Source organism: Nesoenas mayeri (genome assembly GCF_963082525.1).
Source record: "Nesoenas mayeri genome assembly, chromosome: 1".
Classification (NCBI taxonomy): domain Eukaryota; kingdom Metazoa; phylum Chordata; class Aves; order Columbiformes; family Columbidae; genus Nesoenas; species Nesoenas mayeri.
In genome coordinates this window covers 212,171,005-212,198,989 of record NC_137541.1, presented here as the reverse complement: position 1 = coordinate 212,198,989, position 27,985 = coordinate 212,171,005, and the positions used below count along the sequence as shown (strand labels likewise).

Sequence of the window (27,985 nt, the reverse complement as noted above, 5' to 3'; positions counted from 1 at the left end):
CTTTACAAGTTCTTTGTTTCTTTCTCTGGGCTCTCTGTCATCCTCAGCTCTGACGTCTGGGCTCGGAAGATGTTCCAGTGACCTGGGTGAGCAGAGACAAGACACTCGTTGGCAATTACACTTGGAGAGGGAAAACACAAGTTACACCATGTGTAGCATCTCCACACTGGAGGATCACGCTGGGGGAGACATCTACTTGCAACGCTGGCCAGAGCAGCTCATCAGTGACCCCATAATTCAGTCCTACACCTTGCCATCTTGCAATTAAAAAGGTATTTAAGGGACCCTGTATACGTCCCACAATGCAATTAACAGCACAATCAATGGCATTTCCAGCGCTTTCTCTGGAAAGTACTTGCACGCTCTCAAAAGGAGCTCAGGCTGGAATAGGGATAAATCCCCCACTCTGCCTCCTCAAAAGTGCTTTAATGTGAAGGTTAGGGCTGCGTCTTCCCTGGTGTGTCTGGGATTTGGATTGACTCTGCCTCTCAGGGGGAAAAAGCATCTTGCTTGTCCTCCAACTCATCATCAGAAAGCTAAAATTCACATTTTCTGAGCCATGGGCAGGTTTGCTTCCATCCTCCCATCTGTCAGCCTCATTTCTTTGCGGTGGGTTGCTAAACCCTCCCCCTTTATACTGATTTTCTGCTGCTGCCCCAGCCTTGGCTCTTCGTGTGGGGCTTTGCAACCACATACAGTTGGTGAAGATCCTGCTGCAGGAGGAGAAAACCCCCCCGACAGATGCCCCCACAGCCTCACCGATGAGCTGCAGACTCCCCACAAAGCAAATGCACTGGAGCAAGCTGGGCAACACCCCAAAAAATGAACACAAAGCATCCCGATCCCTCTCCTTGCTCCCCCAAAACATCAGCATCCTTGTACTTGCAGGAGGTGCTTTCGCTCCAGGTCGCCTCTTCCCCCATAATCCCGGCGAGGATCATGCAGCCCTAATGTTGTCATCCCCAGGGGGGGCATATTTTCTAGCTGAATTAATCTCCTGTGGTGAAGAAATCACCGGCCAATGCTTTCCTAGAACTTGTGGCAACAGCAGAGGGACGGTTTCACAACAACAGGGTTATTTGTCTGGGGAAACTGAGGCAAGAAGAAGGGTGAACGTGCCGGCGACCCCATCAGGGCGTGAAACCCAACCTGGGAGCAGGGGCTTGAAAATCCCCCCAGGGTTTGCTCAAGAGTTGTTGTCTGGAAGGGATTGGAGGTGAAAACACATCTCCACCCATCTTGGGGCACTGGGTGTGCTGGTGTGTAATGGGCAGCGGCCCCGTTCCCGGCTGAACCGGTGACCCAGGGGTGCCGGATGATTCCGAAACGGCTCCAATCCAAACTTGACCCGTTAAACTCGAGTACCAGCCCAGGCAAAGAGGCAGCGCAGCGGTTTGCTCTGCGCAGGCACTCTGGGCACGCACGCCGGCATTCCTGCTTTTTGTAACATTTACGCACATCCAAAAACATTAAGAATGATTTTTTTTTATTATTTTTAAATATTTCAAGAGTTTATTTTTTTCAAATCCCTTGCATAATTTTTTTTTTTTTTTCTTTTTTGGCCCTGTAACGCCAGATGGATTAGATATAAAATCCCAACATTTTTACGGGCTTTGGAGAGACGGAGCCTTTGGATTTCACAAGCGTGCATCCACTTTTAGAAAGCTGGCTGCCCTTTCTGATACCGTAAAGTGAAAATGTGACTGCTAACCAGGAGTGTTGCATACGCATGTGAAAACAGGTCAGCCCTGACCCGGCTATGTTTGCACAAGCCTTTTCCCTACGGTTGAACTGGGATTTACACAGCGGAACAACAGCAAAATACGGGTGTTTTTGAGGCGCAGGGTCTGCTGGAAGGAGCGGGGAAATGGGATTTATCTCTCCCTACCTTCGTTCGTCCTGGTGATCAGCCTGAAGTTCCGCGCTTCTTGCTTGAATTCCAGTTTGCTGATCTTCTTGGTCTGGATCAGATGAAATATTCCTGCAGAGGGAATCAGACTCCATGATGCTCAAATTAAGGCTCTGACAGGTTTGGATGCACGTTTTTCTGTACTCTCCTGAGATGTAAAATGGGGCTGCACAAAATGCCCCGGGGTCCTGGTTTGGTGTGGGACCTGCTGCCGAAAGCTGGTGGGAGTTTGGGGTTGAATCCAGAGCTGGCCAAGGACCAAGAGAAATCTCATTTGGAAACAGCAACTACTCGTTAAATCAGAACGCGGCAGGGACAACACGGTGAAGCAGGTGAAAACAATAAGATTTTGTTGCTTTGAGAAGCATCTTGTGCTGGAGGAATTCTCATCTCCCTCAATACCATAAGAGAAATTAAGGTGAGACCAATGAGATCCCCATCCTCTCTGCTCACTCTTGACCCCCAACCACAGAGGCCCCTCCATCCTCAGATGTTTTCCTTTCCTGGAAGCAACCAGGGACCAAAGTTTTCCATCCCTCTGCCCCCTGAAACTCCTCCAGGATAGGAAAAAAGCCACAAATGACCTCAGCAGAGATTGATATTTCTGTCCGTGCCAACATCGTCCCATTAGTGGAGGTGCCTGACTCAGACGTTTGACCCAAGAAAATCAGAACCTGCATTAAGCAAGAGAAGCGACCTTTCTGCGGGATTAAGGGTTATGATATTTGTATTCGCTCACAACGCGTGACAAACCAGGCAGGTATGTTAGGAATATCCTTCCCCACCTCTCACCCGTGTGTCCAGCCACTCTCTGCCAGCAGATGGGAGAGACAACATGGTCCTGGTCCCCCTTATTTGGTGAAGAGACTTTCCCCAATTCCCAGCAGCAATTACGCATAAAAACAGTATGTAATGAACGGGAACTGGCTAGTAATCCATATAAATGAGATGTTACAGACTGTGGAAAATTAATATAGGAAGTCAAAGACACCCGGACAAATATGTGGATATTTGGACTATTAATAAGTCCTAGAAGTGGATCAGGGAAGAAGTCCTACCAGTAACAAAAGAAGAGACTGGATGGAGATAATAAAACTGTTAATGACGCAAGAAAGGCACAAGTGTTCAATAAATCCTCCTGGTCTATACTTAGAAAGGAGCAGGAGGGTGTGCTTATAGTCCCCATGGCTGATGAAGCACTTTCCAGTACATTAGTAACCAAGAGGATATTTTAAACAAGAGCCAGAAGAGATAAACATCTTTTAATCAACCGACCTAGATAACGCTCACCCAAGAGCCCTCAGAGAGCTGCTGAGACCTTTGGGCTCCCGGACAGTTGTTTCTGACACATGCCAGGAGCTGGGGAACAGCGGAGGAATGTGGCCGGTGCTCCAGCACGAACAAGAAGAGCACAAAGAGCCACAGGGCGACTGCCACCCACCAAACAGGAGATATTGGATAGAGCTGGTAAAGGGTGATGCTGTTTTCTGGCGATGAGATCCCACCCAGCAGAAAGGATCATTCTTGGCAGAGTTTGGGATGAGATGGAGGGAGGTGGTGGGGCTGTCGGGCAATTACCACCTTTCTTGGTGCTCTAAAGGAGGCTTGTAAGATGGGAACAGGGCCTGTTGCGGTAACACAAGGGGTGATGGATTTAAACTAAAGGAGAGAGATTCAGGTGAGTCATGAGGAACAAACTGTTGTCCCTGAGGGTGGTGAGAGCCTGGCCCAGGTTGGCCAGAGAGGTGGTGGATGAACCATCCCTGGAGACATCCCAGGCCAGGCTGGACGGGGCTCTGAGCAACCTGAGCTGCTGAAGATGTCCCTGCTCATGGCAGGGGGGGCAAGGTCCCTTCAACCCAAAGCATTCTGCGATTCCATGATTATATGTTTTAGGCACTGCTTCAGGAACAAACAACAAGCAGAGTCCAGCAGAGCACAAGGTAGGAATTAAGGACCAACGCCATCACAAAGGGAGTTTTTCATCTTAAGAATTCATCTTATGACAAGAAAGGCCTTGAGGTGCTGGAGCGAGTTGAGAGAAGGGAACGGAGCTGGTGAGGGGCTGGAGCACAAGTGTGATGGGAGCGGCTGAGGGACCTGGGGGGTTCAGCTGGAGAACAGGAGCTGAGGGGAGACCTTGTGATCTCTGAACTGCCTGAAAGGAGCTTGGAGCCAGGGGGGTCGGGCTCTGCTCCCCAGGAACAAGCGCCAGGAGCAGAGGAAACGGCCTCAAGTTGCGCCAGGGGAGGTTGAGGTTGGATGTGGGGAACAATTTCTTCCCCAAAGGGCTGTGGGGCATTGGAACAGGCTGCCCAGGGCAGTGCTGGAGTCACCAGCCCTGGAGGGTTGGACAGACGGACATGAGGTTCTCAGGACATGGGGCAGTGCCAGGGATGGGGGAATGCCGGGACTCGGTGAGCTTGAGAGTCTCTTCTAGCTAAAATGGTTCTATGATTCTGCAATTCTATCTTTCCTAATTTTGAAGAGACAAGTAAGAAACAGGCTCTTCCACAGTGCCATTCTGTCCATCCTAAAATGGGTGGACGGGACATATCATAACTGCTTCTGTCCGCTGACTACATGCAGAACCAACATGGCTCTTTAAACACCCTACTCAGTGCTGGGCTAGGCAGTTAAGTAAGTCTAACTCAAAAAACTGGTCTTGGGACTTGCCAAGTCATCTGCAAAATAAGGTCATGGCAGGTGGATGGACACAGGATCAGGGGTCCAGGTGGGTATATGAGACCCGTGCCAGCAGGACACAACCTTTGACTAGAGTCCCACACCCCGTATTGGGCTCTGCACTTCAAGAAAGACACAGAGTCCAGAGCAGAGCTATGGGAAGGACCAGAGGAGCAGAAATTTCTAACATCAAGGAAATACTGAAAAAAATCAACTGCTGAAACTGTGTAAGAGATGACAGAGGCCGGTCTCAGATCTGCAGGTTTTCAGGATAGAAAGGAACATTTTGGTCAATGTCTAATCAACGGGTTGGCAGCGTAAATGTAGGAAAGAGGTCCACGAGGGGACTGCATCTCCAAGTATAGCCCAGGACTCCAGCAAGGCAGGGTGAAGTCAACGACAGAGTCTCCAAACCTTGCTGATCCCTCTCTGATTGTGCCTGTGCCTTTGTTGTCATCATGCCCCATGATAATTCCTGCTCTAAAACACCAGCGAGTCACACTTCAAAACTTCTGAGGTCATCAGATCCCTGAAAACCGTGAGGAAGTCCCACCACAACTCATCTGGGAGTTGGTTGTGCATCACCAGTGAGCTGGTTAAAGCTTTCAGCTGGTGGTTGGCATTGGTTTCTCCTCCCAACTCCTGCCTTGTGGAGGAAATCATCCCGGCACAGAAATAGATGTAGCCACGTAGGTATCACAAGCCCATACAAAGGCAGATGGACGGGCTCCAGGCGCGACTTGCAGCCTCTTTTCTCCACACACGCTGCTCTGTTGGTAGAGTGATGGACCATGGCGAGGTGGAATCCATATGTGCCTGAGCTCATGCTCTTTCCCAACAGTAACACTTTGCTCTGCCAAGCAAAAGAGCTATGTTGGCCTCGGGGACAAGGGCCTCCCCTGTCCTTGGCTGGCAGGGCTCGGGAGCTCCGTGCAGACATGAAGCTTTTGGCCTCAGAAGGTGGCAAGAAGGTTTGGGTGGTGACCTCTGCCAAGGAGCTAGGAGAGGAAATGGTGGGGCCCAGACAGTGCGGGCTCAGAGCTGTCCTCCAGCTACAAGGTGCCATTGTGAAGGAGGATTTGCCGACGAGGGGGGGAGGACGGGGAGAGGGGCACCATGGAGGATGGAGGATGAGAGGGGGAGGGTGGAAATATGGTGGCAGCCAGGGTTCCATCTCTGGATTTAACTTCTCCAGCCACCATCCACATGTGTCCACCCTTGGCGACTGGGAAGAGCCAGCCCCAGGAGTGCTGAGGTCTCCTTAGGGTGTGAGATGAGACACCAACATACCCAAGAGACCAGAATATCTGCCCACACATGTCCAGAAGACACCCAGCTATAGGGGCTGAGGGTCACTGAAGGCATAGGTACGATGAGACCAACCTCAAGTGCTCAAGGCACAAATTCTGTCTAATGGAGACTCAGGTTCGGGGCACTGTGATAGAATCATAAAATGTCCTGAGTTGGAAGGGACCCACAAGGATCATCGAGTCCAACTCCTGTCCCTGCACAGGACACCCCACAGGTCACACCATGTCTCTGAGGACGTTGTCCAGTCTCTTCTTGAGCACTGTCAGGCTTGGGGCCGTGACACCTCCCTGGGGAGCCTGTTCCAGTGTCCAGCACCCTCTAGGTGAAGAACATCTCCTTAATATCCAACCTAAACCTCCCTGCTGCTTCCTTTCCTGGGAGCAAGAGAAACACAACACAAATATCTACTGGACCGAGTGTTCCTAGTGGAGACAGGCTCCTCTAGTCTGTAAAAGCGTTGGAAAGCTAAAGGTATGGGGACAGAGCAAGAGGTTGGTGCCATTTTGCTGTGATGTATTTGCTGTGCTTTGATCTCTAGAGGACACCCCAACAGGAGCATCCAAATCCACCCATCCAAAAAGTGAGCCGGGGGTAATTCATCCCCCTCTGTGTGCACCATTGCAGCTTTACTCCCAGTGATGAGTAGACTGGGCAGGGGGGAAAGAGCAAAAGCAAAAATATGGAACGTCTAGAACAAATTTTTGTTTAGTTTTCCATGTGTGTTTGGTGTGGAAGCGGGCAGGGTTGGAGGAGCAGCCCCGTGGCCCTTGCCTTGTTTGCCCACGTGCTGTGCTTCCGGATGGTGTTGCATCTTATAACAGGGTACACTGGGGCCAAAGTGGTTTCCAACCCTTGGTCTGCACACAACTGCGGCAAAAGAGTGCGAAACGGGGGAGTTAGAAAAGCCAACCTGCTCTCAGCAGGTTTCAAGTCACTACATGAGGTCTGGAGCACCACTAGAGAAGCCTGAAAAATTGAACAAAGCTTGGAAAGCACCAGGTTTCTACACACACCTCCTCCGTTGCTGGCTGGTTTCATTACGGTCCTCACCTTTAATCAGCTTCCAGTTGTAGATTTCCACATCTTCTGCTGTCTCCTTCTCAATCGCGATGGTCCTGAGGATCTCCTTGGAGGTTTCCGAGCTTGGCGGCACAAACATGTAGACCAGGACACGGTTGGGGTTCTTGCCACACCGGGTGGTGACTATTTCATCGGTGGGTTTCACCCTGGTTTCTAGGCAAAAACAAGAATCACAGAATGGTTTGGGTTGGAAGGAACCTTGACAACTCCCCCAGTGCCCCCCCTGCCATGAGCAGGGACATCTTCACCAGCTCAGGTTGCTCAGAGCCCCGTCCAGCCTGGCCTGGGATGTCTCCAGGGATGGTTCATCCACCATCTCTCTGGCCAACCTGGGAAAGGATCTCACCACCCTCAGAGTCAAAAATTCCTTCCTCATGTCTAGGACATGAAAAAGAACAGAGTTGATTAAACAGGGGCAGGACAGAGCTTGGAGGAGCATCTCAGCACTCAAGTCAAGGGAAAGGCATCTTGTTGGGTCTCTGAATGGGACCCTGGCTCCCAGGGTCTGCTCCCCAGCGCTGAGATTGGCAGTGAAGGAAGATGATAACAGATTTGTGGAACTGCTCATTCCCCTATTTTCCATTCCCTTTGATTCTGGTGGCCTCTATGCCATCAGGGGATAGGGAAGGGGGATTTTCTCCACCTAGATCCCCTCTACCTGACGCAGAGACCTCGGTGCCATCACCCAGGCTGAATTCCCCGCTTCCCATATTGCTCACGTTCCCGTCCCGGAGGAGAAACGTCAGCAAAGCGAAGGGATGAGCCCGCAGAATGGGAGCCAGCGCCGTGGCTGGGCAACGTGCCCGGCTCAGCCCCACGGGTGGGCTCAGCCCCAGCCCAAACCCCCACCCCACATGGGGTGTAACGGTGTGGAGACCCACATCGGGGGCACCAGCAGGACCCTACGTGACTTTTTCAACATCCTTGCTAAAGGAGAGCTGCTAATTTTTTAATTTTTTCTTTGTGTATCTGGAGTAATTAAGAATCCCCCACGATTTTTGGAAGGAGATTTATTGCCTTTGGTTGTGGTCCTTGGAACGCGGAGGAGCCCAGCTCTGCTGAATTTAGCCTTGTTCTCCCCGTCATTTTGGATGCTGAAGCTTTTTACACTACTCGAAAGAAAGTCTGGCTATAAATAGACACGTGGGGTTTATTTTAGTAGGACAGTTATTTTAGGCCTGATTCTGCTCTCCCCTGCTCTTTCTGAGATGGTCCTGAGCTACTTTTCTTCAAGGGGGGATGGAAATCCCAATTTAAAGTGTTTTTTCAGCAATGGGAAGACAAGCACTCAGCTCTGCAGACTCAAAGTGACATGAAGCGAGGTGACCACAGCCCACCACCCTCATCAGTGTCACCACGGGTGAAAACCTCCATCCCAGATCGTGAAACTTCACCCATTCCACAGCTGCTCTTTGCATCAATTGAGCCAGCTCCACCTTTACGACAGAGGAGGAACCACATGTCCTTGCAGGTACTATAGATATTTAACAACGTTGGACCTTCGCGCTTGAGCCACTCGATGGCCAATGGTGTTGGGGAGGAAGAGTATGGACAACCCAGGGGTCCCGGCCACCAGCTCTAGAAGCCCCATGGTGTCCCCACCCAAGCAAAGCATCATAGCAATTCCCCTTTGATTGGGATCCCTTTTTGCAAATAGCAATAGATCAGCATTTCTCTCCAAGATACTGGGTACAAAGGAGGAAGAGGAGGACAGTGGTGGAAACCGCCTGGAAAAAGGACGGTGGATTAAACCTCCGTGCAAGGAAGCAAAGGACAAGCTTGTAACTTGGCTGAGCAGTGTGTATGTGTGTGTGATCGTTATCTGTGAGTACTGGAAAGTAAGAAGAAAATCATTTTGGCTGGGTCAGAGTGTTTAACTGCAAATAAATGAAGATTGAAGAGCAGACAAGAGATCCCAGCAGAGAGAGTCGTAGACTTTGAACCAGAAAGACCCACTATAATGGGAATGCAAGACTGGAAGGGCCCTGCTCAGTCATCACACCCCATTCCCCCCAGGCACCACGTCATAAATCCTGCTCATAAACATATCAGAAACCTTATTAAAACAAGCTGAGCTTCTGCCCTTCGTTCCCCCGGGGAGGCCATCCCAGAACCTCCCTGCACAGAGGCTGGAAAACCTTGAAAATCCCACCTGAAATTATTTTGCAGCCTGTTTACCCCAACACTTGAATATGGTGACACCCCTTGGTTGTTCCCCCTGGTGACACCCCCTCCATGAAACCACCTTGAAGATGCATATCAAAGGAGATCACCCAGAAACGGCTGCATCTTCAGTTAGGCTTAAAGAGACATGGGTATCTTTAAACTCTCTAAGGAAGCATTGGGTGGTCCACCATCTAAACATCTACTGCTGGATGATGGTACAGAGAGGTATAACCCATAAAACGTTCTCCAGTGGGAACAGGAGAAAATCTCATGCCCTGCCACATCTTTATGGTTGGACTCAATGATCTTAAGGGTCTCTTCCAACCAAAATGGTTCTGTGATCTTTGCCTGGCTTGAGGTAAACACTTTCCAAAGGCCAAGAAGCAGCTGAGACCCAAAACCTATTGAACGTGAAAATAAAGAGGTCCTTCCTCTCCACCACGTCCCAGCCCCAGTACCAGCCCAGTTCTACCTGGTCCACTTCAATAGTTGTGCACCTAGACCTCCCCTTCCAGGCATGGGGACCTCGATGCACATTGAAACTAAACCATGAGTGACACAGATAACCCCACACGAAAGTGTCCTCCTAATTTTCAACGCACATTTCAGCTGTCACAGTTTAACCCTACAACTTCTTGTCCCAGCTGGAGGTCTGGAGAAAAGAACATGCCCTCTCCCTAGAAAGCGTCTTCTATCTCTCCAAAGACTCTTAGTGTGTCTCTGCTTGGGCATCTTTCTCCAGACGACACCCACCCAACAGATAAAACCTTTTGGGATCAGCGCAGCTTCCTCACCTTGGGCCAGTCCCGCTGCCCTCCAACCCAAACCAACTCTTACATCAGTGCTGAACTCACCTGGTGTGAATTCAAGCCACCAGCGATGTGAACACCTACACATCTGCTCTGGGCTTTACACCAAGACTAAAGGAACTGGTTGGCAGCTACAGGAGCAGGTGGGATGTCACCTACCTGGACATATTTTACAGCATTTCCCATCGACTTTCTCTGGGTAGTTACACGGATACTCCTTGGGGCAGGTGATCTTCTGACAGTCCTGGACGCCGTCCCTGCAAGTGCAGAGGATGCAGGGCAGGAGGCCGTAGAGCCGGAAGACAGGGTGCCACACTTCCCCATGGGAGTAGGTCTTTCCGTTGTAAACACAAGCTGGAGGAAAGAGATGAAAGAGTTGCTGGTGGAAATAAACCCTCCTCCTCTTTGTACACCCAAGGTGTGGTGGAGCTTAACACATTTCGCCACCTTGGAAACAGGTGCCCATGCTGTCTTGAGGAACATGGTCCTCTGGCAGCAGGGGACACAGGGATATTGTAGCCAGCCCACCAAGGAGGTGCCATGGGGCAGGAGGACCAGATCTAGTAGATGGACGCTTCTGGAGTCAACCACTGAGGTAGGGGCGAGTGGTAAGTGTGGGCAGGACCTCACCTGCCTCCAAGTCTCTGCAAGCCCAGGGTCTCTCCGAGGCTGTCAAAGGCATGAAGCACAGTGAAGAGTGCCACCTGCTGACTCCTCCATGAAAATTTTTGAAGGTCCTAAAATTTCCTCCAAGGCTTCATCTCCAAGGACTGGAGGGAGCCCTTCTGGAGACACAGTGGTGGGAGAACCCTCAAGAGGAGAAGGGATCTGTCTTTTCTCCTTTGGCTCCATGGGGCTGCCTCCTTGTCTCATGTTCCTACTCTGTCCTCCAGTAGGAATATCAAAGAACTGGGAGAGACCCAGTGGGTAGGAGCAAGGAGAAACATCCTGCCCCTATGCAGTACCACCTTGGCAGGACCATGTGGAGTCTTCCAGCTGGACACCTCCCTTCCCAGGTCCCATATCTCCAAAACACCCCAACGACCAATTTTCTTTCAACACTTTTTGGAAAGCGGTAGATTTGTGCAGTCAAGGGGCTGTGGGTCAACAGGGCTGAGATGGCTGGGTGAGGAGAGGTGGCTGTGGAGGAGTGGGAAGCAGGACTTGGTGGTGGAAACCTGCTCCTGAAACAGATTCCTTGGAGAATTCACCTGAGGTTATGGACAAACAGCCTGGCCCCTCCAGCCCTTACCTTTCTTGTGCTTCTCTTTCATGACGATCTTGACCGTGGTGCCACCTCCTCCCTTGGGTTTGAAGTTCCTGGGGATGAACTCCAGGGAGGAACTGAGAATGGTGGATGCGGTGGTTCCAGGTGGCTTCCTGCCCGTCGCTTCCCCCGAGCACTGGTCTTGTGAGTGCCGCTGCGAGCAGAGAAAGGAAAGGGACTCAAACCCAGGCTGTTGGGTTGTTCTCTCTCCAAAACATGATGGAAAAAGCCATGCAGTGTCCTGCACACCTTCCATCAGGAGTGGAGGGTCCAGAGATCACAGGGATGAGCCATCTTGATGCCTGCCACCCTCTAATGGGGGTGCTGAACACTTTGTGTCAATGCCCCACACTGGTGTCCTCTATATGCTGCGTGTGGGTCACCTTCATGGGGGCAGCACCCTTCTCATCCCATGTTTAACCCCAGGTCCTACATCACTGACACGAGCAGGGAAATAGAATCATAGAATCATTTTGGTTGGAAGAGCATCCAAGAGCATCAAGTCTAACCATTCCTCACCCCTGGCACTGCCCCATGTCCTGAGAACCTCATGTCCGTCTGTCCAACCCTCCAGGGATAGTGACTCCAGCACTGCCCTGGGCAGCCTGTTCCAATGCCCCACAGCCCTTTGGGGAACAAATTGTTCCCCCCATCCAACCTCAAACTCCCCTGGCGCAACTTGAGGCCGTTTCCTCTGCCCCTGGCGCTTGTTCCTGGGGAGCAGAGCCCGACCCCCCTGGCTCCAAGCTCCTTTCAGGCAGTTCAGAGATCAGAAGGTCTCCCCTCAGCTCCTGTTCTCCAGCTGAACCCCCCAGGTCCCTCAGCCGCTCCCATCACACTTGTGCTCCAGCCCCTCACCAGCTCCGTTCCCTTCTCTCAACTCGCTCCAGCACCTGAAGGCCCTTCTTGGCGTGAGGGACTCAAAACTTATGTCAGGACTTAAGGTGTGGTCTCACTTCTAGATACCTCCTGAGAAACTGAGGACCATTATCTATGCAACCTAGACAGGACCAGAGAGGTAAGGACGGGCCGTATCCTGCCCTCTCACCTGGCTGGCACCAGGAGGGTTTGTGTGGGGCTGCCAGCCAGCAGGACTGAAATCCCAGGAACATCCCAAGCTTCCAAGAGCAAACTGCTGGGACAAGACGTGCAGCACAAAGGGTCCCCTTGTGTCTATTTTGGAGGTTTTATAGGTGGTGGGAGGTGTGACCCTGGCATTTCACCCAGCAGTTAAGTGACCTAATCCCACAGACCTGGCATGGGTCACCCAGCTCTGAAATGTCACCATGAATCAACCCTCGGCAGCCAAGGAGTCACTTTTTCCTTGCTGGGGCTGTCGATACAAACAGTCTGGGGAAAGCACATTGGTGGCCAACTCCAGCACTGGTTGGTCTGTGGGAGCTACACCTGGAAGGCAGGACACCTTTGAGCCCAAGGTGTCCTGGGCACCATCTCCTGAAGCAAAAGCCCCCAAAGAGAGATTTGGACCATGTGACTCTATGGGTGAGGGTCACACTTGGCTATTGGTCACCTCTGAGTCTGCTCTGTCCCTTTTTCTCAGCTGTTTTAACCCACTGGCCAACCTCAGCCATGTTGGCCAACAAGGTGGAGAATTGCCCAAGATTTCTAGTTCCCACAGGTCTTTTGCTCTTCCAAAGACACCAGAGATGCTTCAGAGGAAGAGGACAAGAGTCTCTCCCTGGTGGTCTGAGGTCTCAGCCTATGCTGATAGCCCTCACCTAGAGTCAACGCCAAGAGAGGATTCCAACAGGTTGCATGGTTCTGATGTCCAAGGAACTGACTACCCTCCTAGAATCACAGAACCATAGAATCCTTTTGGTTGGAAAAGCCCCTCAAGATCATCTAGTCCAACTGTTAACCCACCCCTGGCACTACCCCATGTCCCGGAGAACCTCATCTCCGTCTGTCCAACCCTCCAGGGATGGTGACCTCAACCTCCCCTGGCGCAACTTGAGGCCGTTTCCTCTGCTCCTGGCACTTGTTCCTGGGGAGCAGAGCCCGACCCCCCTGGCTCCAAGCTCCTTTCAGGCAGTTCAGAGATCAGAAGGTCTCCCCTCAGCTCCTGTTCTCCAGCTGAACCCCCCAGGTCCCTCAGCTGCTCCCATCACACTTGCACTCTAGACCCCAGAGCTGCTGTGGGTCATTTCTTTGTAGAAGACTATGGCCAAGGGCAAAAGGCTTTCTTTGAGCTCTTTAAGGGGCCTCTGCTAGAAGCAGTAATCTGAGTTTTAAAATGTAAATGTCACGTACAACACCTCTGTTTAACTGCAGGGGTTCCTCTTCCGTGGACTTCTCCTGTGAGCCATCTGCAAGGGAACAACATTGTCCTGTGAGAAGCCATGGGTATGGATGAGGATTTGCTTTCTGGGGTCCAACTGACTAAAAGCAGCTCTCTTCAGGTGCTGTCCCACCTGCGAGGTCTGGAGAGAGAAGAGCTTCCGAGGTGATTCACATCACCCAAAGCAAATGGGAGTCATATCCCAAAAACCCTTTTATCGCCACTGACTATTAAGGAGAGCTCAGCTCCAAGAAAGATGTGGCCTTGTAGCTTCTGAAGTTAGGCAGCATGAAAACATCCCGGAGGTAGACTATGAGACGTGGGGAATGATCAGGCATTAAAAAGAAATCCAAAGACATTTCTGAGACAATGGCATGTCCCAGATGCACCAAAGAAAATTTGGAGAGAGGAACACAAATTGGAGGAGGCACCTGTAGAAGGTCATTCTGTGTCCATGGCCAGGAGACCACCACGGCCTTCCAGTTTCATAAATATCGCTTGTTTTGAAGAGTCATTTTATGCTGTGGCTCCATTGTTGGCAGGGTGTGAACCTGCCCATTCTCTCTTGAGTCTGTCTCATCTGGAGACGTGGAGCTGGATTCTCTCCTCACTCTCCCAGGTGTGAGTCAGGGAAAAAGCAGCAAATTCAAGAGTTTCTCCCCCACTCAGAGCTGTGGGAGCAAAACTTTGCCATGCTATATTGGGGTGGACTGTCCTATAAACTTCCTTGAAGCAACAGTAGCACACACCAATCTTTACATGGTCCATACAACCACGTCCATCTTGGTGGATGTGTGGTCTGGAGGACTTTGCCCTCCATGAAGGTGCCATCTCTTGCATGATGCACCAATGGTAGGGCAAAGAGCTCAGCCCTGGCCGGTGTGTAGGACATGACTAGATATGGGAGGGGAAACATGCAGGAAAAACAAACTGAGCCCTTGTCTTTTGTTGTCTGGTGGGACCCAGACAGAGCAAGTGGCCTGATTTACAACACAGGCTTCCAAAATCATGCAAAAGTGGCTTGAAATGGTTCCTGCCAGCTGGTTGCAACACCTCTGTCACCCAGCCCTTGCTCAGGAGCAGCTCCTGGGCCCCTCGTTACCTTTGCAGACCTGGCAGCAGGAATCCGGCACAGTTAGGGGAGAGGAGCACAAGAGCTCTGGGCATGTCACCAAGCCGCAGTAAATCTGGCCTTCCTAGGAGACAGGAGCAAAAAATACATTGTCAGCATCATAAAGGTCATACAGGACCATATGTTCCCCATGTTGGGGTGTTCAGCACCTCAAATTGCAGATCTAGCATAAATTCTATAGTTCTTCTTCAAATATCACCCATCACCTAGCGACTGATGAAAGATGAAAATCCATCCCTGCCATGCTCTCCATCCTGTGGAATGCCGCACGGTGGATGGTGTCCTGTCTCAGCATGGCTGGTCCACCAATTGCTCCTGAGAGGAGTGGTCCTCTCCAAAAAGTGCTACTGGATCTGAAACAGCCACCACACAGCTCTAAATTTAGTATAACACCCACCAATCCCAAGTGGAGCAAGGACCTTTCCTCTGGCATCTCCCAGGATGAGGACCTGGAGGAGATGGGTGGAAAAGGGAAGCATGATGCTGAACCCAGGTCCACATCGCAGCTCTGCCCTACTTCTATGTTGGGTTATTTGATAACGTCAGAGCCAAACACACAATGAGACTGGGTCGAGCGCTATGGGCAGACGTTTGGGCAGTGAACTTGTTCTCCTAGCTTGGTAGTTAGTTTGGAAAACATCATTGTTGTAGTGACTCAAGCTGAAAACCATGAGCCAAGGCCAGTCTTGACCTCAGTGCATCTCACTACCACTTCAGTTGATGGTTTTGCATCTGTTTGCTGGAGAGTTATGTTTTTGCTGCTTTGCAGAGGGGTAAAAAAGGTCATTCAGCAGCCCAGTAGCAGCCAGACCTCAACAGCAAGGTCCTCTTCTCCATGCAGTGATTTTCTTTGGGGTATCCCCAAGCTCTCAGTCAACTGAAACCAAGAGGTTAACCAAGGACTTCCTTAGAAAGCCAAATCAAAGCAGCATCTTCTGCCATCAGAAAGCCAAACCGCTGTGCAGGGGACATGAAGAGGAGGATGAAAGTTTGGTCAATGAGAGGATCTGTTGGAGGCTGCTGCACACCAAACCCCGCTCTTCACTTTAGGAACCTCCAGGGGGTTCAGATCTGCACAGAGAAGGGTTTGGCCACGCAGCTTCTTCCTTCCTTCTCCTTCAGACCAGCAGCTCATAGCAAAGACCTGCCTCGTGCAGGAAAGAGCAAATGTCATAAAAAGCAGGATTTATCCCAGAGGCTCTGGTCTCAGGGTGGTTTTTGAAGAGGTTTAGACCAGCTGTTCACGCAGCTGTTCTAGCAGCTGACAACATCAGACACAGCCCGGCGAGACCCCGCTGCTGCAAGGCTCCACAGACAACTTCTTATTTTTCCCCCTTCGTATCCAAGGCACTATCCTGCCGAATAAACAGAGGCTGAGTGAAAGCCGGTGCCTCTGAGGGGACACGAGGGTCCACAGGCTCCTGGGGATGGTGGCAAGTGGGGTGGGAAAGCAGCGCCAGGTGGGAACGTACAGATGGATTCAAGGGCTCCTTCCTGGTGTTTAGTATCAGGGAATTGTTTTGTTTGGAAGAGACCCTCAAGAGCATCAAGTCCAATCATTAACCCACCCCTGGCACTGCCCCTGAGAGCCTCATGTCCGTCTGTCCAACCCTCCAGGGATGGTGACTCCAGCACTGCCCTGGGCAGCCTGTTCCAATGCCCCACAGCCCTTTGGGGAACAAATTGTTCCCCACATCCAACCTCAACCTCCCCTGGCGCAACTTGAGGCCGTTTCCTCTGCTCCTGGCGCTTGTTCCTGGGGAGCAGAGCCCGACCCCCCTGGCTCCAAGCTCCTTTCAGGCAGTTCAGAGATCAGAAGGTCTCCCCTCAGCTCCTGTTCTCCACCTGAACCCCCAGGTCCCTCAGCCGCTCCATCACACTTGTGCTCCAGCCCCTCACCAGCTCCGTTCCCTTCTCTCAACTCGTTCCAGCACCTCAAGGGCTTTCTTGGTGTGAGGGGCCCAAAACTGCCCCCAGGATTCAAGGTGCAGCTTCACTAGTGCCAAGTTTGTCCCCAGCCTGGTTCCTAGATAGGAACCAGCCCCAAAACTGTATCATTTCTATGTCTAAGCTATTCCTCTTGCCGCCTTTCTCCAAGCCACCCAGCTCCAAATTATGCACGAGCACCAAAAGCTCGGAACAGCTATCTTGATATCACCGATACTTCACTGCCAAGCACCAGCTGATGGAAACCACCGTGTACATGCTCTTGGCATGAGAGAGTGAGGTGATTTGGGTCCTTTCGCTCCTTTTTCTTTCCTGGCAAAGCTTATTTGCTGCAAGCAAAGCACAGACCGGTGGAGCCTGGTCCCATCCAAGGGCTCCGTATAATGGGTGGTGAAAGCCAAGTCTGCAACCCTCTTCTTTTTTATGGCAGAGACTGGAGCTGCCGTGAGCAGTTCCCCACAGCGTCCAAGTCCAGCGTCAGCACTTTCTATCCCCCTTCCTTGCTCCCTCCTGAGGAGGAGGAGCTGCTCCATTTATCTCCCAACACTCAGCTCCTGGCACGCGTGGTCTCACGCTCCACACACCTTCACCATCACAGTCGGCCAGGCTGCCTCACATCTCCCGAGCAAAGCGTTGGAACTTGGTTTCTGACAGTTTTTAGCGGGATTCCAGCCTGCAGGAGAGGGCTGGGCAGAGCAGAGCCAGGGTCTGGCTCAGGGCATTGCTGGAGGCTCACGGAGAAGAAAAATCCCCCCAGTGCTGGCAATCCATCCATAGTGGATCACAATCCATCGCAGAGATGCATGCTGAGGACCACGTGGCATCCTGGCCACTGTCGTAGCCCTCAGGTAGGGCAACTAGGACCAGCGAGGAAGATGGTCCCGCGATGGTCCCGCAAAGGTCGTTGCAACTTGGTGTGACAGAGATCAGAAGGTCTCCCCTCAGCTCCTGTTCTCCAGATGAACCCCCCAGGTCCCTCAGCCGCTCCATCACACTTGTGCTCCAGCCCCTCACCACCTCTGTTCCCTTCTCTCAACTCGCTCCAGCACTTCAAGGGCTTTTTTGATGTGAGGGACCCAAAACTGACCTCAGGACTCAAGGTGCTGCCTCACCAGTGCCCAGTCCAGGACGAGATAACCTGATCATGACGATAAACCATCCCACCATGGGCTGGTACCACTCAATGGTCTTCATGAGGTTTTTAGCCTGGTGGGGTATTGTTGGGGTGCAGGAGAAGACCCCAAGCCCTCCCCACCTCCCAGGGGCTCTCGGGTAGCTTACGGAGCAGCTGCACTGCACACACTGGTTCGGCTGGCGGCTGGGAAAGAGCTCACTGGTGGTGAACATCTCGCCTTGCTGGTAGGTCGTCCCATTGTACTGGCAAGACTTGACAGGTGCCCGGAGGCCAGAAGGGGAATGTGGCTCTGGAGAAGAAGATGAGAAAGCAACAGGATGAGATCCAGCCCTTGTCTGGCCCTGACATAGCATGGATCCTCAGGAGATTCTCCACCAGCTTAACCCAAAAGGACAAGGAGAACTCCACACACTACAGTTATCACAAAGAAGGAGCCAGGGCATCCCATGGCCCACAGGGATTTATGTGCCTAAAAACTTTTGGAGAATGGGGCTGACCTGACCACACTGAGCTCAGCACAAAGGTAAAACTGGAAGTCTGACCTCCTGAGGTCTTATCCCATGGTATGCCAGAGTTTTGGCAAAGTCAGTCAAAAACCATTGACAATTTAGGAGATTAGGAAAAAATAGGAAAAAAAGAAAAAGTATTTTTAATTTTTAGCTAATTACCTATGGGAGAAGTCCTTTAGATCTGACTCCAGATGTTGGAGGTCATCACATCCAGGGAAGAGAAAAATTCAATAGTTTCCTTAAAAATATTCAGAAATGTTTTTTTGTTTTTCCTGTATCCAACACATTTTCCTGGCAAATGATACGGATAAAGTGCCAGCTTCTGGTTTGTCCCCAAACTGTGATCTGATATTCAGTCCCCACAAAGTTTCTTGTGATGTGGGGGACTTGGAGAAAGTGGTCTGGTAAAGAGCCCTTTTCTATCAAATAACATTTTTGGGGGAAAAAGCAACACAAGCAGCTGTTGCTGCTGTGATACAGTGAGCGCGACCAGACTCAGGATCGCTGCAGAGCTCCAAGTGTGACCACTCAAGTGACTGAAGTTGAGGTCCCTGTAGGACCGTGGCCACTTTGTCACCTCCTTCCTCGTGGGATGTCCACCTACCGAGACACCGCGGGCAGCACTGCTGGGGGTCCGTGACGGGACTGGCACACTGCAGAGCTGGGCACTGGATCCGGTAGCACCTGATGTTGCCATTCTGGGGAAAGAGAGAAAGAAGGTTCGGTCAGCTACGTGTTCACCCCTGCATGAGGAAGAAGATCATAGAAGTGTAGAATCATTTTGGTTGGAAAAGACCTTCAAGATCATCGAGTCCAACCATTCCCTCAGCCCCATGTCCCTGAGAACCTCATCTCTGTCTGTCCAACCCTCCAGGGATGGTGACTCCAGCACTGCCCTGGGCAGCCTGTTCCAATGCCCCACAGCCCTTTGGGGAAGAAATTGTTCCCAAATCCAACCTCAACCTCCCCTGGCGCAACTTGAGGCCATTTCTTCTCATCCTGTCACTTGCTACTTGGGAGAAGAGACCAACACCCTTCATGCTACAACCTCGCTTCAGATAGTTGTAGATGTTGTATGGTGGCCCCATTATCATGATGGATTTTGCTGTTGTACCTCACCCAGCCAAGGATGTCTCCATTCCCCGCTCAGATCCTCTTGCCAGCCAGCTCATGGGCTCACCTCTCATCATCAAAGATCATTCAAGGTCCCATAGCAGCCTTGAGCCTCCTCCACCCACAGTCCACCAACGCTACTGAGACAGCTCCCTCACAAGGTCAGCCCAACAATCCCAGTGGGACGTGGGGGTTTTTCAAAAGGAAAGAGATTAATCCAACATCCCTATAGGACTGGTAAGGGTTTATCTGCTCAAATTAGACACCCGAACAGATCTGCTTAAGAGCTGCCAAAGCGACGCCCCAGCTCAGGAGCATCCCCACCACCTCCCGCGGCTCCGTGCGGGGGACGTGCCTCGGAGCAGCTGCAGCGGATGCAATACATCAGCCCCTGCGGCTCCAGGTAGGGGTGCCAGCTCTCGCCTGGGCTGTACTTCTTGCCGTTGAAGTCGCAGAACATGTCAGGCCCTGAAAGTCAACCCAGAGAAGTTAGGTGAGAGAAAGGGATGGTCCTTGGGAGATGCATCCTCGCTCTCCAAGGACAGCTCGGTGCCTTCATGCTGTTCCCCGTGAGCACCTGACGGCCACATCCCATCCACCAACCCCTAAATTAAATACATTCCCCAAAAGCCATTTCTTTCCACAATTTTTTAGCCTGGGACCCATCTAACCAAGTGGCAGCTCCTCTGTGCAAGCTGGACTTCCCTTTGCAGGCAAGGAACATGTTGGGTGGTTTTGAGGCATAAATTAGAGTTGTACCTCTAAAATAAGTCAGTAGAAATGCTCATTTGAAGATGGACAGGTGATTTCAGGGTGATGCTATGGGACTGAATTTTCCCCAGAAGGGCTTTGAGTGGTGGATGGGGACAGCAGAGCCCGAGTGTAGGAGACATTTTCACTGTTACCCAAAAAAAATGATTTAAAAAATATACATTTTGGGCTTAGAAACGCATTCTGAAGGAAAACCTTTTGCTCTCCCTAAGAGTTTCAGCTCTCCCAGAGTTTTAGCAGGTCCCTATCAGAGCTCTCCACCTCCAAGCCCTTGGTTACAGGACAAGGCCAGCCTGCAGCAGGACAAACCGTGGCCACAATCACCACCAAAAAAACCCCACAGGGCTTTGGCCAGAAAGCCCAATTCAGACATTCTTAACATTCACATCAAAAAGCATCACCTGGTTCTGCAGGACCAAGCTCATACCCTGGCTGGATCTATCGGAACCTGGACCCCATAACTCCTACCACAGCCCAGCAGCTGCTCCCGCTTACCCATGACGTGTCCCCATCCCCGACCAGCCAGAGGGACACACCAGGGGTTAAGATCTTTGGTGAACAACCACACACCTGCCCACATGTTATTAGTGGTTTCGGTGCTTACAGCCCCACTAAAAAAGGTGATTTAAAAGGTTATGTCATCGAGGGGATTTGAGGTAGTTTGGGCGATGACGTTGCTGGAAGGCAGTGGAGACGTTTACACTCCCTGAAGCATTTATGGGTCTTTTAAAACCTTGTGACACCCTGGGGATGTGGGGAGAGGGGAAAGGGCTGTTTTCCAAGGCATGGTGCCCAGCTCTTGCTACACAGAGTCAGACAAGCTAGTGGGTGATGACCCCACTATGCTGCTGGAAGGACTCCTTAAGGAATAGTAGAGGGTCCCCAAAATAAGCTCGGTGGCCTTCATCACCCTAATGATGCTTAAAGCCACCCCATGACCGACTCTATCATCAGGGGCAAAGCAGAGGTTTAGATAGCGCAGCTGATGTTATCCCACCTCACCAAAGCTGGAGATGATACCTGCTTAACGCGATTGTTTCTCCCACTGACCAGGCAAAAGAGAAGAAATGGCCTCAAGTTGTGCCAGGGGAGGTTGAGGTTGGATCTGGGGAACAACTTCTTCCCCAAAAGGCTGTGGGGCATTGGAACAGGCTGCCCAGGGCAGTGCTGGAGTCACCATTCCTGGAGGGTTGGACATATGAGGTTCTCAGGAACATGGGGTTGGGGGAACGTTTGGACTTGATGATCTTGAGGGTCTCTTCCAACTAAAATGATTCTATGATTCTGAAACTCACATGAATACACTGTGGTGGGCTGTCATCCCTCCTCCCGCTTCTGACCATCCTGAGGATGAACCCAAGTGATGCTCTACCACAGCCAGACCCTGTGGCCATCAGGAAGGGTGGCCCCACAGGTCTGCGATGATCCAGCTAATGGTTGGACTTGAGCATCTTAGTTGGATCTTGAGGGTCTTGATTAAAAGTTGGATCTTGAGGGCCTTGATTAATGCTTGGATCTTGAGGGTCTTGGTTAATGGTTGGATCTTGATGGTCTCTTCCAACCAAAATGATTCTATGATTCTGTGATTCTATGACTCTATTACTCTATGTTTCTATGACTCTATGATTCAATTACGGGTTCCTTCCAACTCAAGCCATACAGATTTGCCAGCAGCTGTGAATTCCTCAGTGAGTCAATGGCTTCAAGCACATGATTCTCCAAGTTGTACCCTCAAAGGAGGCAGCCACCAGCTGCCCAGACCACCTGGCCCAAGCACAGCAGCGGGGGGCCAGCGTTGTATCTGCAGAGGTGAAGATTTGCAGTAATTTGGGGTTGGATGCCATCAGAGGGGACAGGCAGGGGCATTTTCCTTCCTCTTCCCTACTCAGACCTTTACATTGTCACCATAGCTTGCTCCAAACCTCCCGACAAGTCAGCAAACCCATATTCCTGGCCACGCACACCACGAGCTTACAGCAAACCACGCAAGAATGGGAAGCACGCGGCTGGAAACCGCGGAAACGCAGGAGAGAGGAAAACAAAAATGACAAAACCGAAATTAAAAAAATAAATAATAAAATATCGTTTTGTAAAAGAGTGAGAAAATTGCTTCATTTTCCCCTGCTTGCAGCATCTTCATGAATTACGCTGAGGGTGAAGAAATCGAGTTGCCTTCGTGTGACGCGGGCCCCGCTCGGCTTGCCGGCTCCCGTGCCAGTTGGCTGCGTCGTTCAAACATTTAATCACAAGTGGAGCCCTGGTTTGGGTCCAGCCCTCGAAAGCAGCCTGATTCATGTCTGCAAAGGGCCCGCTGGTAAAATTAAAGCCGACTGGCAGCGCCGGGGCAGCAGCACACACTTGTCCGCATCTCAGTAGCACTTTGCGGCATATTTGGCAAGAGGCGCCGGCATTTTTTGGTTAAAAGCAAGCTGAGGATGGATGGAGGGAGGAGGATTAAAAAGCTGGAGGCTCTGGATCATTTTTTCCCATGCCAGGTTAATAATTTCATTTTCAGAGGTCCAACTTTGGATATCTTCCCAATCTTCACTCGGAGTGAAAAGACATTTGTGGCAGTGAAATTGCTCCCGTGCCGTTCAGTCTCCTTATTTATTGCGTCTTCTGCAACAGCATGCTCACAAAAGTCACGTTGTTTTACTGCTTGTTTTCCAGAGAAGGCTCTTGAGCTGTGGAGAGTTTTCAAGGCTGCAGTACTAAAAATCCACCTAGTTTTCCATCCCAAGAACCACACGATCCCTGAGCAGGAGAAAATAGCAGGCCAGCCTGGTCCACCTCACCTTGGAGTCACAACCAGAGCCTGCTGATTGCAAGCCAGAGGCTCCACGCTTGGACATGGCCCTGTGGGACCTCAAAGGAGGAGCAGATGTGAGAAGGGGCAAACACCTCCAAGAACATGTCCCACCTTACCAGTTTCTTCCCAAATAAAAGAAGCTCACAATACAAGACTTTGCTCTTCAGAGTGATATTATGAGCTTTATGAACAAGAAAAAAGAGCTGAAAGATGTGGAAATGATTCCTATGCCACCCAGCAGTGAGTCCTGTGGCCTTGTGCCCAGAGGGAGTGGTGGAGCCACCATCCCTGGAGGGGTTGAACAGACGTGGAGACGAGGTTCTCAGGGACATGAGTCAGTGCCAGAGATGGGGGAACAGTTGGACTTGATGATCTTGAGGGTCTTTTCCAACCAAAATTATTCTATGATTCTATGAGACGCTGTGAAGAGCAGCTCTTCCACATGGAAGCATCTCTACCTTGCCCACTCCAAAGGTCTCTGCTGGGGACATCACAGAAGAGGAAGGTTTCTCCCTACCTCCCCATCCAATAGCTGTTTTCTGCCATGGCTTCAGTGTTTTCTTGGGTGAGGACCACCTAGTTACATCCAAATCATTGAATACCCCAGACCAGTGTCTGGGGCCGGTGGCCTGGACCAGCTCATGTCCATATCTACCTGCTGGAACCACCCTAGCCCAGCTGTCCCCAGGCATTTGTTGAAGCCCACGTTGGCACCTGTCAACACCATGCTGGGGAGAGCACCCACAGCAAGAGCCTGGACACTCCGAGTCAGTGCTCAAGGCTGTACCCAGGCCCTGCTTTACTTTGATTGTGATTGTCACTAATTATCACTAATTGCATCCTGGACAGCAAGAAAGGTATGTAATATGAGACAGATCGTGCAAGTGGGGGGATGAGGTAAGTGGGGGTTGTTACAGAAGGCATGGCAGGGACAAGAAAAAGCAATCAGCCTGGGGCAAAGCCTGGAAGATTTAGGACAGGTATTGTGGGAAGGTCTCCAGCTGCCAGGGGATTTAAACCCCAGAAGAGGCTGTCGCGGAGGTTTTGAGACACTCTATGAACCCACTGGAGCAGCATCTTCATGAGATGGTCTAGAAACATCAATCCATGGTGACAAACTGAATGGAGAAACCTATCCTACAGCCCATTCAGTGACTGCTGATTTTTCACACCATTAGAATGGCCTTGACACCTCTTTAGGACATATCTCAACAGCTTCATACATTAGTCACCAACGAGATGCCATCCTACATCTTCACAACCTGCTCTAGACCCAGCAAGAGACTATGAACAAAGAGGAGACCCCCACAGCCTTTGTTGAACCATCGAACTGGCCAGTGTTGGTCAGACCGCCCCCAGACATCTCCTGGCCTTGGATGCAGAAAAGTCCCCTCAGGCCACCATGTTCATGAGACCTGTCCCTTGAAGGTCTCCCACCCACTGGTGCCCGTTCGACGCAGTGTCTTGCACCCCTCCACGTCCACAGTGGACAAGGACATCCCCATGGGTTTCCCAAGGTGGTGTGACTTGTCCCACTGCCTGGACACTTTGACCATGGGCCAAAACAGGTCAGATGGTCTCCTGCACCAATCCTGAGCATAGCAGCTGGAACCAAGGTGAGATATTAAACTTGCATGCATGTTAGCTACTGAAATATCATGTTCTGCTTCCAAATCCTCCTTTGGCTCCAGCTGAACCGTGCTCACATCACCTCCCTCTGAATATAGCAACTGAAGCTCAACAAAGCCAAGCCACATACATATACATATGTGCAAGACCCTGCCCCAATACCCCCTGCTCTCATGTCAGGGTTTTCCAGGCTTGAGCAGCATGTCCTGTTGGAGGTTTTAAGCTGCTTTTACATCACTTGTTCCACCAGCCCAGGGAACGGCTCCCATTCGCACACCCATTACCCAGCTGGGTCTTTGCACATGTAGGATGAACATACCTTAATCCTGACCTTGGAGACAACCCAGGCCAGGCTGGATGGGGCTCTGAGCAACCTGAGCTGGTGAAGATGTCCCTGCTCATGGCAGGGGTGGCACTGGATGAGCTTTGATGGTCCCTTAACCCAAACTGTTCTATGTTTCTATACACTGGAGCATCTCCCTGCTACAGGACACCAAGGAGTCACCAGAGGCGAGTCCCTGCTGCAGGTAAAGCCTTGACTCAGGACTAACAAGGGACTAATGCAAAAGCCTGGAAAGTCCCGTGCCTCAGTTTCCCTAGCAGGCACCAAATTGGCTCCAACAAAGATGCTGCCAAAACATCCTGCAGGTCTCACCCCACTTCTCCCTCTTTTATTCCCACACCACAGGGGTTTCTCCCACCTTTGCGTCCCCCCCAGCTCTCCCCAAGCAGGGCACGTCTGAGTCGGGCTCTCAACCCCAACAGCTTTTTGGGAGGTCACGCACCTGCCAGCCAGCGCCGCGCCAGGCGTGCGGGGGTGTGTTTATGCAAACCAGTTTGCGAGTTTTTAAGAGCGGCCATAAATAAAGTGTAAAAAGCACTGTCTGGTACACAAAGTCCAGGCGCTCCTATGACAGCCCTGTATTTATGAAGGGCTTAAAGTGCAACTTAGCTGCAAAGGGACTGGTTAAAACACACCGGGCCCTTGACATGTGGCATCTTAATGGCTGCACTCACATCCACATCACTTCCCAAGCACTTGTCTCGCTCACTCCTGGGCTGGGAATCTCTTCTCGGGGCTTTGGGAGCCTGGAAAACTCTGCAGGCTCACAAATCATCATCAAGCATCCCAGGGTGCAGGAGTCAAGTGAAGTCCCGCACCCAGAGCATCCCCATGGGCTCAGCGAGAAGAACATGGGGCCCCGTTTTCTTCCACTTCTTCCCAAGGGTGTGCAACCCTCACCTCTTCCTTACCATGGCCACCGGTAGGATTTGCCTTCATCCCGGTCCTTCCTACCTTGGACCACTCAATCATCATGCTGGATCCAAACTTGTAGGACAGACACATCCCACAAACTACGTTAAAAAGAAATGAAACAACAGCTTCCAAGCTCCTGGGGAAAACCACTGCCCCGTGGTCTCCAGAGATGCTGGTGTTTAAAAGCCTCCAGCCAAAACATCATTGCGTGCAACTATTGCCGCTGAATTACTCATAGTGGCCAGGCTGCAGCACATTCGGCCCTGTAACCTGTGCCTCCAATATTTTTTCAGCTGAGAGTGTAAATCCCCTAAAATAGCCTGTTTCTGTGGGCAAATTCTTCTTTTCTGACTTGCCTTCAAGCCCGAGCATTTCTGCTTCTCACCTATTTTTAGCCACGACACTGTAGGTCTCTTGGCTGATGAGCCTGCTCGTAACTAATTTATTCCTGTCTTCGTTCTCCCTGAGTGTTCAGCCCCAGGAAAAATGTGAGGCAGTGAGCTGTGGAGGTGGACAGTGGGGAAAGGTCCACGATTCCATCAGGACCTTGTCACCAAGACGTCCTGTCCTCGGTCACAGAGCATCTGAAGCGCCAGCCGAGCCCCCAGCACCGTGGGATGCGCCCAGTGGCAGAGCTGAAATGATGCAGAGCTGGGGGGTGATCCCAGACCTTCCTGCTCCAATTTTGTCCCTGTGCCACAGTCCCAAGCCTTTTATCACCATTATAAATCCTGCAAACGGACCCCAGCACTTCCTCCCAAAGCAGATGAACCCGCACTACCCCCATTTATCCCGGTTTATGCCCAATTTAGGGGCTCTGCTCCCCATCAGCAGGTGCCTTCGAAGAGCAAACACCTCGCTTAGCACTTTCTGGAGACATCTCCATCCTCCTCCCAACGTGGGTACCACGGTTAACAAACCAGACCCACATCCTTCGCACAAGAAACGGATGCTGTGGTCTGCTCTCAGTGGTTTTCGATGAGCCCGGGGAAGGGAAAGCAGCCAGACTCACCCAGATTTTGGTCTCCAAAGCTCTGCACAGCCCCATCCAGTCATCTGCCTTTCCCCCCCAGCACACTCTGCTGCTGGGACAAGCAATCCAGCGCTCACATTTTGGGTTGGCGCTCAAGGAGGACGATTATTTGCCGAGTGCCTAATGCACTGCTGGCAGCGGGCAAGTCATAAATCACCCTAATGCAGCCACCGACAGACTCCGCTGGGATTTCAGGAGATTAAAGGGGAGAACAAACGTAGGGACACGACAGGTCCTGCTCTGGTTTGCTCGGTGCTCAGGTGGCTTTGCCACGTTGTAGGGGCCCCCAGCAGCCACTCATGGGGTCCCAGTGCTTTGCCCAAGCCAAACCTGGCTCAAATTAACACCTCCAGCACCTTCCAAGCTGCTAAACAGCCCTGGCCAAGTCCTTCAAGCCCTTTTGTATTAATACAAGAAAGTGCTGAACCTCGCTTCCCCATCCCAAATCTTATCTGTCCAAGTCAGTCCACAGGGAGCAACAACAGAACGAGGGGTGCACAAGGGATGGAGAAAAGTCCCCAGCTTTGGTTTGAGGGGTCATTTCCCCAAAGTGCCCATGTCCCCAACCACCCTCAGAGGGGAGATGCACCCGTGTGGGGTGGGATCTGTGCAGGGGAAGGGCTGTAATTCAACCCCCTGCCCTCTGCAATTTCTAGCCCATGGGAGAGGGGTCCCAGACCTTCAACGTGGCCCCACCAGCTCACAAAACCCCAAAGCCCTCTCACAGCACACATTTGGTGCTGTACGTCCCCAGAAAGCAGCCAGGGACAGCAGCGGGGACACAGCCATGTGGCCAACAGCACAGGATGGGTGACCCAGCTTGCAACATAGCCTGGGACACCCTGGCCGGGGAGGACCAGCACCTGCCATGGCAATGAGCCTCCCCGTATCCTTAGCCGTACCCACAAAGCCCCCCCGCAACTTCTTGGGGATGCTGACGATGGGGAAACTGAGGCATGGAGGGGCCCGGAGCAGCCGGGAGGGGAGCGGGGGTGACTTACGAGCCCGGGCTCGGCTCTCGGAGGCGAAGAGGAGCAGCAGACACCGGAGGAGGAAGGCGAGGGGACTCGCCCCGGGAAGCATCGCAGCCCGTGGTCAGCGCCTGGAGGCTTCGGTCCCGATG

The 27,985-nt window shown here is 51.6% G+C and overlaps 1 protein-coding gene across 1 annotated transcript; it reads right to left on the bottom strand.

Moving 5' to 3' along the window:
- Nucleotides 1-2: 2 nt before the first annotated feature.
- On the bottom strand, nt 3-27,945 carry CHRDL2 (chordin like 2; the record flags this gene model as incomplete). Its single annotated transcript, XM_080363660.1, has 11 exons — nt 3-82; nt 1,889-1,981; nt 6,956-7,138; nt 10,120-10,314; nt 11,213-11,381; nt 13,499-13,554; nt 14,629-14,722; nt 17,887-18,029; nt 18,854-18,947; nt 19,718-19,830; nt 27,864-27,945. 11 exons carry the CDS (start codon nt 27,943-27,945, stop codon nt 3-5), a joined length of 1,302 nt encoding a protein of 433 aa, XP_080219786.1.
- Nucleotides 27,946-27,985: the final 40 nt, after the last annotated feature.